The sequence below is a fragment of the Manis pentadactyla genome, chromosome 6, assembly GCF_030020395.1.
Source record: "Manis pentadactyla isolate mManPen7 chromosome 6, mManPen7.hap1, whole genome shotgun sequence".
NCBI classification, from domain to species: Eukaryota; Metazoa; Chordata; class Mammalia; order Pholidota; family Manidae; genus Manis; species Manis pentadactyla.
In genome coordinates this window covers 121,640,449-121,653,081 of record NC_080024.1, presented here as the reverse complement: position 1 = coordinate 121,653,081, position 12,633 = coordinate 121,640,449, and the positions used below count along the sequence as shown (strand labels likewise).

The 12,633-nt window shown below is 43.4% G+C and overlaps 1 protein-coding gene across 1 annotated transcript in view; it reads left to right on the top strand.

The window, feature by feature from the left end:
- NPC1 (NPC intracellular cholesterol transporter 1) overlaps positions 1–12,633 on the top strand; it is a 51,225-nt gene that overhangs the window by 35,161 nt on the left and 3,431 nt on the right. Inside the window, exons 12-24 of the mRNA XM_057504092.1 lie at positions 1,381–1,570; positions 2,007–2,189; positions 2,917–3,031; positions 4,683–4,810; positions 4,906–5,046; positions 6,401–6,490; positions 6,928–7,115; positions 7,463–7,578; positions 8,197–8,326; positions 9,694–9,894; positions 10,456–10,687; positions 11,414–11,527; positions 12,249–12,411. Coding sequence (XP_057360075.1) covers positions 1,381–1,570; positions 2,007–2,189; positions 2,917–3,031; positions 4,683–4,810; positions 4,906–5,046; positions 6,401–6,490; positions 6,928–7,115; positions 7,463–7,578; positions 8,197–8,326; positions 9,694–9,894; positions 10,456–10,687; positions 11,414–11,527; positions 12,249–12,411 — 1,991 coding nt within the window. The remainder of the gene's footprint in view (positions 1–1,380; positions 1,571–2,006; positions 2,190–2,916; positions 3,032–4,682; positions 4,811–4,905; positions 5,047–6,400; positions 6,491–6,927; positions 7,116–7,462; positions 7,579–8,196; positions 8,327–9,693; positions 9,895–10,455; positions 10,688–11,413; positions 11,528–12,248; positions 12,412–12,633) is intronic.

Here is a 12,633-nt window from a genome sequence, read left to right as displayed (position 1 = left end):
GGGGCTTTTTGTGGTTCCATATGAATTTTAGGATTATTTGCTCATTAGTAGTTTATTGAAAAAATGCCACTGGTGTTTTGATAAGGATTACATTGAATCTGTAAATTGCTTTGTGCAGGGTGGCCATTTTGACAATATTAATTCTTCCCATCCATGAGCATGAGATAGATTCCCGTTTATTTGTGTCATCTTCAATTTCTCTCATCAGTGTCTCAGTTTTCAGAGTACAGGTGTTATCTGACTTTGTGATTCCAGCTGTCCTCATGGGTATCTCATTGCAGTTTTGATTGGTATTTCCCTAATGATTTCAAGCATCTTCATGTGCTTATTGGCCATTTGTATAATTGTTCCTATCCTTTGCCCATTTTTACCTGGGTGATTTTTAATTTTATTAAATTACAAGAATTCTTACATAGTGTACAAATCCTTCATCAGCTATGTGATTTGCAAGAATTGGCTCCCATTCTTTGGGTTGTATTTTTCCTTTCTTGATGGTGTCTGCTGAAGCACAGAAGTTTTTAATTTTGAAATCCAATTTATCTCTTTTTCTTTTGTCACTCATACTTTTAGTGTCATATCTAAGAAACCATGGCCTAATCCATGGACATGGAGATTAAGCGTACGTGTTCTCCTGAGAGTTTCATAGTTTTGGCTTTCACATTTAGGTTCTTGATCCGTTTGAGTTAATTTTTTTTATATAGTGTAAGCTTAGAGTCCAGTTTCATTCTTTTGCTGTCCAGTTGTCCCTGACCATTTGTTGAAAAATTATTCTCCCCGCCTTAGATAGTCTTACCATACCACCCTTGTTGAAAATCAGGTGGCCATAGATATGTGGAGTATTTCTAGACTTAGTCCTGCTCATCTGATTTATTTGCCTGCTCTTGTGCCAGTACCACACTGTCTTGATTACTGTTATTTTGTGGAAAACTTGAAATTGGGAAGCGACAGTCACCTTACTTAGTTCTTGAAAAAGAAGGTTTGGGCTATTGTGAGCCCCTTGCAATTTCATGTGAATTTCAGAGCCAGTTTATCTTCCAAAAAGAAGTTGGCTGAGATTTTGAAAGGGATTGCATTGAATCCGTAGATCAACTTTTAATATTTTGTTCCATGAGCATATATCTTTTATTATACTACATTTTGAAATCTTTTTTATAAAAAAGAATGTGAACCAACTTTTAAACTTGTTTTAAATGGTAGAAAAGTCAGCACATCTGGAACTTTATGATCTAGGGGTGTCTCACCTTCTAGTCTTCAGTGTGGACTATCCTAAAGTACGATAAAGGTTAAGCATAGCATTTGTGTCATAGAAGTTGGGAAGGTGTTTTTCACTTAGCTGTCACCAAATTTTAACTAAAAATATAAAATGTTCTTACTCTTCAGGTTTATTAATTTTGTGAAAAACTACAAGAATCCAAATCTGACTATTTCTTTCACTGCTGAACGAAGCATTGAAGATGAACTAAATCGTGAAAGTAACAGTGATATCTTGACTGTTGTAATCAGCTATGGCATCATGTTTCTGTATATTTCCATAGCCTTGGGGCACATCGAAAGCTGTAGCAGGCTTCTAGTAAGTGGTGTGTGTGTCCTTGTATATGTGTCTGTGTGAGACCTGGCCAGGCACATCATGATATTGTATTTTTCCCTCTACTTATCATCATTCATTGTGTTCCAAACTGCCTAAATGCCTCTGTGTTTTAATTGGATGTGACTATTCTATTTTCTGCATCTCTTTTCTTCAGTTCCAATTTTCTGGTTTATCTTAAACTTAAAATTTATTTCACGTAATCCAGTTTTTTCTAATTTGTCCACTCCATCACCTAGAATGGAAGCTCACAAAATATGTTGCTAGGGAAGACCTAGAACATTTTCCTTATCTTCTCCCAAACATGGAATTGTACTTTTAATTCCGGATTGGCTCTACCTGTGTAAAGAGGTAAGATGAGGGTCTTTCAGTAGTGGGACAGGTAATAACTCTGACCATTTGTGTCTCTGTTGCATCTCAGGTGGATTCTAAAATCTCCCTCGGCATCGCGGGTATCCTCATTGTGCTGAGCTCAGTGGCATGTTCATTGGGCATCTTCAGCTACATCGGGATCCCCCTCACCCTCATTGTGATTGAAGTCATCCCATTCCTGGTGCTGGCTGTTGGGGTGGACAACATCTTCATTCTCGTCCAGACCTATCAGGTACACTTTCATAATCTCACAGAGTTTGGCACCTGACCAAGTACTGGTGCCACTAATGGCTCTTCAGGGCCATGAGGAGTATTTCTGAGTGTGAACAGCAGGGAAGCTTTGTTACCTTCCTCTGTGTTGCTTATTGGTGCCATGACTTGTTCTGGACATTTTGAGAACCAAGAAGTTCACCTCTCTCTTCGGTTGATGGAATTGATAAAAAGTGAGAATTTGATTTTGAATGTGTGTGCAGAAAGGGCTAACATGCTTGTGGAAAATGTTTTGGGTATGACTGCCATTAAAGTGATTCTGCATATGGCAAAGAAGATTTGTCAGAGATGCCTCTAAAAAGACAACAGGTCAGCATAGGACCTACTCATGTAGAAAATGATCCCAATCAGTTGCTTCTCACATGGTCCCCTTGTTCTGTAGCCTTAACCTGCTTGGAGACCGTGGCATTTACAGGTGCCATTTAATGGTCCGGCTATCTGCAGCTGACATGTCGTGTATTTTCCTGATAATATGGTTCAGTCTTTTCTTGGGCTTCTCACCCTGTTACCTAGCTTGGGGGTTCAGTAATATCCTGAATGAACTAACATGAGATGTGAGTCCCCCACCAAATTTTATATCCTTTTTTTTTTTTAACCATTGAGTTAACACAGGGCAGCAAATTAACAAAAAGATGGCATTGTTACTTAGAAATTTTAACATCGCCTGTTTTGTCTTTTGTTTTTTTAAGAGAGATGAACGTCTTCAAGAAGAAACACTGGATCAGCAGCTGGGCAGGGTACTAGGAGAAGTGGCACCTAGTATATTCCTGTCATCCTTTTCAGAGACCATAGCATTTTTCTTAGGTGATTACTTTTGGAATTCTACCAGTCTGACAGTTTGCTCAGCCGGTGTGTAGGAGGACTAGAACTCAGGCAGAATGCTGCTTTGTGCTGCCCCCTCCTTTAAGCTTTCCTCCGTAACTGGAGGGTATCAGAGTGGATCACAGGAAAGATGGTAGCAGTGTCTTGTTTTGCAAGCAGCTACTTTCTCACATTGTGTTAAGACAGTGTTGATGTTTAGGGACCAGAATAACACACGCCTAGAACTCCTTTGCCACTTTCCCTGTTTGGCTCCCATGGCAAATGTTGATATTAGAAAACAGTATTCTTATATAGCCACAGAATCGGTCTCAACACAACACTCTGAGCAGAATCCGCAGGCATTAGTTTGCAAGGTATTTGCTCTTGCTGTCTTCGGCAGTGTTCCTCCTCTGTTCACACAACTTCTGAGAGAAGCATCCTTGTTAATGAGCAGGGGGTCTTGATTCTTAACTCAGTATAAGGAGCCAGAATAAGCTAGAACAAACCAGCACTTGTATGTTTCTTTCCTATGGAGAAATCACTGGCCTGCCTTCCTAGTGGGGCTCTGTTCCCATGTCTGGTGTGGGTAGGAAGAGAACACTGCACCCTCTGGAGAGGCAGCCAGATTAGAGTTGCCCAGCAAGTCCACACAATCTGGGGTCACACGGAAATGCCCCCAGAGGCCACCAAGTCATCTTACACAGGGCCACTGTAGGCTGATCGAAGGTGGTAGTCTTTCGGCACAGACACACCGTTAGCATATTCATTTCCACAAAGCTGTGCACTTTGAAACCTGTGGCCCTTATACGTCCTTTTGGTGGATACAGGTGTGGAAAAAGCTCTTTTTACCTCTCATAAGAAAGCCAGTGTGAGTGTGATGATAACAGCAGCTGACGCCATACCTCCAGGTCGGGGGGGACTTTGGAGGGACAGGAGCAGTGGGGATGGGGTGCCAGAGTGCATGGGTCTGAAAGAAGCAGGTGTGTATTGTCAGCTTTTTGTTGCTGTTGTTCAAGCAAAGCTGTGAATCTAGATTCTTGTGTAAGATCTCATTGTTGAATATTGGCTACTTACTTTAAAAAACATTTTGTGATCCTTAAACGGGTTGATAGAATATGGGCCAAACAGGATACACCTGGCCTGTGGGCTGCAAGTTTGCAGTTTCTGAATTGTAACCCAGTGCCTCTGACTTGGAGCGCCTCATTGATTGTAACTAACCCAGGAGACCAGTATTGTTGATATAATAGCAGATGGAAAATACTGTCCCTTTCTTAGAGTATAACATAGAAGATACTATTAAAAGATGGCCTTTATTAGTTGTTCTCAGAGTTTAATTTGCCTGGAGAGCCCTATTAAATTCAGTCGATTTGGGGTTGAATACCCATTTTCCTGACTAAGTAGGTTGGACCCGGGCCCAAGAACCTACATTTTCAATTCCCCAAGTTCTGCCCCATTTTGCAGAACACCAAGCTTACAGACTCCCCCAGTCCTGATACCCAGACTGTTGCAGCATGCATGGGGGTGGGTGGAGGGAGGGTCTTCTCGTACATTTGGCCTCCTCTGGCTCCTTGTATTCAGATATACACATGGTGTGAGCCTCATGCAGAGTTGTCTACTGCCAGTGGAAATGATGGGCGACTTTTCTCCCCTGCAGGAGCTCTGTCGATGATGCCGGCTGTACGCACTTTCTCTCTGTTTGCGGGCATGGCAGTCTTCATTGACTTCCTTCTTCAGATTTCCTGTTTTGTGAGCCTCTTGGGGTTAGACATTAAGCGTCAAGAGGTATGTTATCAGTATTAAAATCTATTTGATTGGAGTCTGGAATCTAGATGAGGCAGCCATGGGGTATGACCTCTGCTCCTGTTTTGTTCCCTCAGAAGAATCGCCTGGACATCCTTTGCTGTATCAAAGGTTCTGAGGACGAAGCAAGTGTCCAGGCCTCAGAGAGCTGCTTGTTCCAGTTCTTCAAAAACTCCTTTTCTCCATTTCTGCTGAAGGACTGGATGCGACCGATTGTGGTAGGTGCTTATCTGTGGTTTTCCTCATTTCTCTCCACAAAACAGATTTGTCACACGAATTCTAAGAAATCAGACAGCTTCAGAAGGAGATTCCAACAGCTGTTAAATATATACACAAGAATGCAAAAGCAAATATGTACAAATATATAAAATACTTTCTAGTTAGTTTAGCAGTCACTATGAGTGCTAAGTCACTATGAGCAAGAGTAAAGTTTTTGTTTTGAAATAATTATAAATTCATAGAAAGTTGCAGAGGTATAGAGAAGAGCCCGGTCCCCTTCACTTAGTTTCCTCCTATGGCCTTACATAATTACAGTTCAGTATCAAAACCAGGAATTTGACATTAGCAAAACAGGTATGTGTAGTTCTATGTCATTTAATCACCTGTGCAGATTCACGTAATCACCATCATAATCAAGATTCAGAATTGTTCCAGCACCATATTTCCCTGCATGCTACCCCTTCGTAGGAGTCACTTATCTCTTCCTCCACACCACCAGCTAGTGCTAGTCCCCAGCAATCAAGCGAAAGGTTTTCTGTAGTTTATACACTGGATGTAGCCAACAGTGATAATCTGTTATTATTATATTTCTATAAAAAGAACATAAATTACAGTTGACCCTTGAACAAAACAACATGGGTTTGAACTGCCTGGGTCTACTTGTATGTGGTTTTTTTCAATAAATTATTAGAAAATTTGGAGGAGACTTGTGACAATATGAAAAAAAATTTTCTCTAGCTTTTTCCTAGGACTACGGTCTCCAGTACATATAACATACAAAACATGCATGAGTTGACTGTTTATTGGTGAGCCTTTTGGTCAGCAGTAGGCTGTTAGCAGTTAAGTTTTTTGAAGAATCAAAAGGCATATGTGGATTTTCAACTGTGTCAAGGGGTCAGCGGCCCTAACTCCTGAGTTGTTCAAGGGCCAACTGTAGTTTCCTATAACAGCAAAAGTAATGTAATATCTAATGCTTATGGAACATTTAATATTGGGCATTATGCTAAATACTAAGTGCTATGCTAAAATCTAGATTATCCCTAGATTTTCTCATTTGATCCACATATTTTATTTTTCCTGTTCTACTGATGAGGAAGTAGAAGGTAAGAGAGGGAAGTTGACTTCCCCAGGGTCACTCAGTTTATAAGTGGTGGAGCCAGGATTTAAACCCTTCGTAGCCTGACCCTGCATATTACAATTACAGCCACTACCCCATACTGTTTTCTTAGTGTGTTATTTTAAAGTTGCTTTTCACTTTGGAGAAGTGCTATATCTTGTGTGTTGAAGATTTATGTCCTTAAGCTCATTGTAACAGTAAGCAATTGCTGTCCTGTAACTCATTTTTCATTCCAGATAGCAGTGTTTGTGGGCGTGCTGTCATTCAGTATCGCAGTCCTGAACAAAGTAGAAATCGGATTGGATCAATCTCTTTCGATGCCACATGTAAGATGCTTTCTGTTTTATTTTAGCTTGCTTAGCCAGTGCTGAATGTGTATGCAGATATTCTAAGCAAATGCCACCTAGTAAGTGCACATGCTGACAGGTTCTCGCATGTTAACTGCCACAGAGCTCTGCCGGCATGGGGCATCTTAGCTTTTTGAACTCTTAGAGAGCCTTCAGGGACACAGCCACAGAATGTGAGCAGCCGGTCTCTTTCTTACCTTGTGAGGTGCCCTCCTAGTGGTCGGACCAGCCAGAGGAGCATTCTGGATCCAGGGAGGGTGGAGAGGGGACAGAGTTCTGTGGGGAATCACAAATCTGGGCTGGGGGTGTGTCATTCAGGAGTCTCCTGGTGCCGTCTGAATTCTGGTTGATCATCATCTCACTTAGACACAGTCAGAATGGTCATACTCTGTCCCGTTCTTTGATCTATCTTCCAGGACTCCTATGTGATGCATTATTTCAAGTCCCTCAAGTACCTGCATGCAGGTCCACCTGTATACTTTGTCCTGGAGGAAGGACACAACTACACTTCTCTGAAAGGGCAGAACATGGTGTGCGGGGGCATGGGCTGTGACAGTGACTCCCTGGTGCAGCAGATATTCAACGCAGCTCAGCTGGACAACTAGTCAGTACCGCCCGGTCATCCTATACTACAGCAGAAGCAGCCAGAAGGGGCTCTTGGCCAGAGTAAACTCAGGCCTGAAATTTCTCCCTGAAAATGGATTTTCTTGCAAAATTTGTTTTTCAAAATAATGCTAAATTTAGGCTTTACTGGAGCTAAACCTTTTTTAAAGGACTGATTTACCACATCATGCTTTGAAGGGTTTTCCATGAAGTGCTAATGAGATCTGTCTTTTGACTGGGGAGCAGTATAAAGTCTAGAAAAGGAATTTAGGCTTTAAGAGACAGACCAAAACTAAAAGCTTCTTCCCTGTGGAGTGGGTCTGTAATTTTCCTTTCTCCTCTCTCTAGTACCCGAATCGGCTTTGTTCCCTCATCTTGGATTGATGATTATTTTGATTGGATCAAGCCCCAGTCTTCTTGCTGTAGAGTCCACAATACTACTGATCAGTTCTGCAATGCTTCAGGTATGTCCAGCTCCTTTCCCAAATCTTTCCCTTTTTGCTGAGACGTTTCAGCAGTACATACCTGTTAACGTACTAACACTGGGCTCACCCCCTTGGCCATCTTCCCTTTGCTCGGTTCATTCGGGAGAGGGTCGCATTGTTCCAGTCTCCAGCAACCCTCCGTGGAACAGCAGGCTGGACAGGGCCCTGCACGGGGCTCTAGCTGTCAGGGTTTGGGGGTTTATCTTTTCCCAAAGACTCCGATGGCCTCTGCTGATTGGTATCTGGCCGTGGTTTCTCACAAGTGTGCTTTCCTTTGTTTATCACTGTTACCTTATGGTTTTGTAAGAGTGTTGAGGCTGTCGTAAATTTTCTTGATAAAAACAGATGCCCTGGGCTCTGAGAATGGAGGTCGAAAGCAGTACACTGCTTCAGGGAAGAAAATTTACACAGCCTACCTAAGACAAAGATGGTATCTCAGATACATTAGACTATAAAAATCACATGTATTTGAAGCTTTTAGATTTGGAAAAAGATTCAGGAAAAGAACTTCCCTCATCTCCTTACCAGTATTTTTAAATGTTTTAAAATAAAATCTGGAGATTTCTCAGCTTGCCTTCTCCGCTATGTTTCTGCTAGTGGTTGACCCTGCCTGCGTCCGCTGCAGGCCTCTGACTCGGGAGGGCAAACAGAGGCCTCAGGGTGAAGACTTCATGAGATTCCTGCCCATGTTCCTTTCCGATAACCCGAACCCCAAGTGTGGCAAAGGGTAAGTGCCACTGAGCCAGTTAGATACGTGCCCTCTTCCCTTTAATTTGCACTGGAAAACTAGGTTTTTCCAGCTGAGGTAGAAAGTTGTGTGGTGAAGGTCCTCTTCCCCACCCACACCCACCCCTGTCCTGCTCCTTCTGTGAAAGCATAGAAACCTAAAACACCTTAAAGAAAACTCATTTTCACCTGCTTTTACCCTGGCTTGAGCATTTGTTTCTCTTGCATCCCTGTGTCCTGCCCTCCTGGTTGTACAAATGGATGCAGAGTCTCATGCAGGTGGCCAGTGGGCAGAGGACAGGGAGGAACACACGGCATTTCAGAAGTGAAGTGATCTGCTCTGTGTGTCCATGGCATGTGGACAGCACGTCTGCTTTGGCAGTGTCATCCTAGATTAAGATTTAGATTCTTTCAGCCCCACTGCTTCTTGACAGGACCTTCCGTATGTGAAGTTATGGGCTGTCTTACTTCCCTATCCAGCCAGGCAGCCAGTTACCTTGGAAACAGGATCACTGGCCCAGACATAGTGAAAATGACTGGAAGTCTGAGGTGGGGAGAGTTGGAAGCTTTTGTAGGAGGAAGATGAGTGTCCACTGGTATGTTAGGTAAATCCTGGCCCTCCCTGTTTTCCATATGAATATATAATTTGACCAGAGTCCCATCAGTTAGTCATATATATCATGTCTATCTTTCTAGACCTACACTAGGTAGCTTGGGGAGGCTGTCCCTAAAAATAAAATAGAAGTGTACCTTGGAGCTTGGTCTGCCTGCAGACTGAATGCTTGGCCTACATAAAATATGTCAAAGGAAATTCAGCTTGTATGAAGGCAATAGCCACCACTTTCAGGGAGCCTCCTATGTATCCAGCACCTCACACAGACCATTTCATGTACTCACCACACAACCCTGTGAGTAGGTGGTGCTACACTTGTTGCATAAGCGGATGCTGCAGCCCAAATTTAGTGACTTTGTCTGGGGTTCTGTGGCCAACACATGGCAGGGCTGAGGCCAACTTCATGGCTGTCTGACCCCAGGACTATTGTCCTTTCCTGCCTCCTTTTACACAAACATTGCTAAGCAAATTCTGTATGAAAACACATTGGAGGGTGAGCAAAAGCAGATATAGAATCAACAGCAGCTGTGCACCAAAGAAACCAGAAGCAAAAAGCAGTAACAAAAAGCCAGTATGGGAGACAATAAGCTAAAAGCTTCATCATCCGCTTTCCAGGAGCCTTCCTTTTCCTGAACTTTACAGCCAGGTCTGACGCTGAGCCTAAAGTCAGATGATGTCATTTAGCCCTGAGTCCTCAGACTGTGCAGGTACGCTACCAGGCATGGCCTTTCTAACCCCACTGAGTCCTCTTTCAGGGGACATGCTGCTTACGCGTCAGCAGTGAACATCCTTGACAATGACACAGATGTTGGAGCCACTTACTTCATGACCTACCACACTGTGCTGCAGACCTCTGCTGACTTTATTGATGCCATGAAAAAAGCCCGCTTGATCGCCAATAACATCACCAAAACCATGGGCCTCACAGGCAGCACTTACCGTGTGTTCCCATACAGGTTAGCGTGGATCTTACAAAAGAGGGTGGCCCAAGTCAGGGCCCACAGCTGGGGGCCCTCTGGCTGGGATACTTGGCTTTCATTCCAAGCCCTCCATCGTGAGCACAGGCACTTGGGTGAGGAGGGCCAGGATCTGGAGCTCCTGTGGGGTCTGTGTGCTGGAGACAGAACTCGTGCTCTGGGCGGAGCTCAGTCTGACCGCCACACCACCACCCAGCACTGAGGGGCCAGCGGGGGTGGCGCTGAGCGGGCGTCCCTGGCTGGGACGTGGGTAACTGGCTCTGGTTCCTCAGGACGGTGCTTTCACAGAGGTTTTTCATTTTCGTTTACTGGGGTTTTCACCTTAGGAAGAATGTCTTTTGCAAAGCACTGAATTTGGAAAATACAGAAAAGCAGAAGAAACAAGTGTTTTTCACCCCCACCCCATGATCTCACTTAAAGGAGTCCTGACCAACGGATACCATCTTTCAGAGTAGTTTCGTGGTTTTGTGATAGCAGCAGGATGAAAAGCGGAGCTTCCAGAAGCAAGGAGCTGTAACGGAGCCTTTTCCCCCTCTGCAGTGTATTCTACGTCTTCTACGAACAGTACCTGACCATCATTGACGATACGGTCTTTAACCTTGGAGTGTCCCTGGGAGCGATCTTCCTTGTGACCATGGTTCTCCTGGGCTGTGACCTGTGGTCTGCGGTGATCATGTGTGTCACCATTGCCATGATCTTGGTGAACATGTTTGGCATCATGTGGCTGTGGGGCATCAGTCTGAATGCAGTTTCGCTGGTCAACTTGGTTATGGTGAGTCCATGTGTGCTCTTTGTCCCCAACTCCTGCATCACTTACACGAGTTGTTTCTTGGGGCAAAAGACCAAGTCCAGCACTTGCTCTTGGCGCATATGTACAGGTAGGATGAGGCTGTGTAGGGTTGGGACATGGATGGTGCATATAACAGTGATAATGACTCCATGGTCTCGCTTGGCTGATCTGCCTTTATTGTTCTGAAGGGTTTGCAAAAACATGTAGCTTAATGATAGCAAGACAATTTTTTAGAAAAAATTGCCCCTTTCTGGTGGCATTCTCTGACTGGTACTTACTGGTTCTCATGCAGTTGCCAGGTGCTTTTTAAGTCTTGCAGATGTGAGCATTTGAGAAAGTATTCACAGAAAATAGAAAGTGTGTCTATACTTCAGATCTGAACACTACTTTCTGTGTAGGACTCTGAGACCCAAATACAGAAATGACAATGATGTGTTGGCTTAGTGAGGGGAACTCTAAGGGGTTTCAGCAACATCCCCTAACAAAGGCATTCTGTAGAAAACGAGCATTGGGCGCTGTGTAGAGGGTTCCACAAGTCTCCCGGTACAATTTAAGTTGGTGTGATGGAGGCTTTGTATTTCAAGTTAAAGGAGATGCTCAGGGCTCCTCTACCACTCTGGATGTCCTTGTAACTATCAATCCTGAAAGTTTTGCTGTTTAAGATTTCAACTGGGAAAGCACAGTCATAAAGGAAGCGCTTTGTTTCAGAGCTGTGGCATTTCAGTGGAGTTCTGCAGCCATATAACGAGAGCGTTCACAGTGAGTGTGAAGGGAAGCCGCGTGGAGCGTGCAGAAGAGGCTCTGTCTCACATGGGCAGTTCTGTAAGTAACCTGAGCAGGGTGATCCGGGCAGAAATTTCAACATTAAGTGCCCATCTTAGCTGTTTCTCAGAAGGGACTTTCAAATTCAGGAGGGAAAACGATTTGGATCCTTTCTTTAGCAGCAGCTCCTAAGGATGACAAGTTTTCAGGCAGTTCATTGAACACCTATATCCTGCCATTCTTTAGAACTATTCCTGTTGGGGAATCCTTCTAGGCAGTGGTACAGTGGAAGCAGGAAAAGCAGAGAAGTCTGATTTGAGAGCCAAATCCTTTTCCATTTCAAATCCAGGCCAGCCAGAAGCACTGAAAGGCAGGTGCTGTCACGCCGAGCGCCTAGCATGCAGTCTCTGGTCCAGGTCTGGAGAATCATCGTGGTACAACTCCATATTCTGGTGTTAGCTTATCAACCAACTACTTTCCACCATAGAAAACATTGTTAGAGTAACAACTAAAACTTCAAGTATTTAAAATTGCTATGAACCATCGTATTTATCTGAAATATGTTCTTAACTTAGAGGTAGAATATACAGCTTTTACCCTTTTTTTTTTTAGGCTTATAAGCAGCAAATGAGACAATTTTAGGTAGAACATAGTGCTGCTTACCAGTAACTGGAAGCTGGGGCCCACTGCTTTGCACCGTGACTGTTGAGAAACCCCTGAGGATGTGGTTGATGAAACAGGTTGATCAAAGTGGTTCCTAACCCCATCTCTCTTCTTTTAGGTATTCAGTGGCATCACACTAACAAAATTTGGAGGGATTGTGGTGTTGGCCTTTGCCAAATCTCAAATTTTCCAGATATTTTACTTCAGGATGTATTTAGCTATGGTCCTACTGGGAGCCACTCATGGATTAATATTCCTACCTGTTTTACTTAGTTATATAGGTAAGAGTTCTTATTTTTGAATGAGTGGGATGGAGGAAGCATGTTACTAAAGGAAAATTAAGATATTTTGAAGCATTCTTGTGAAGTATTTCAACTTGTACTAATGGTCATTTGATAAATAGTACTAAGCAAAAATATTTTGAGAGAAAAAAATCCTCTCCAGGGGCTTCATGATTATCTACTTCATTAGTAAACTGCTAGCACTTTTTCTGGAGGCCTGGC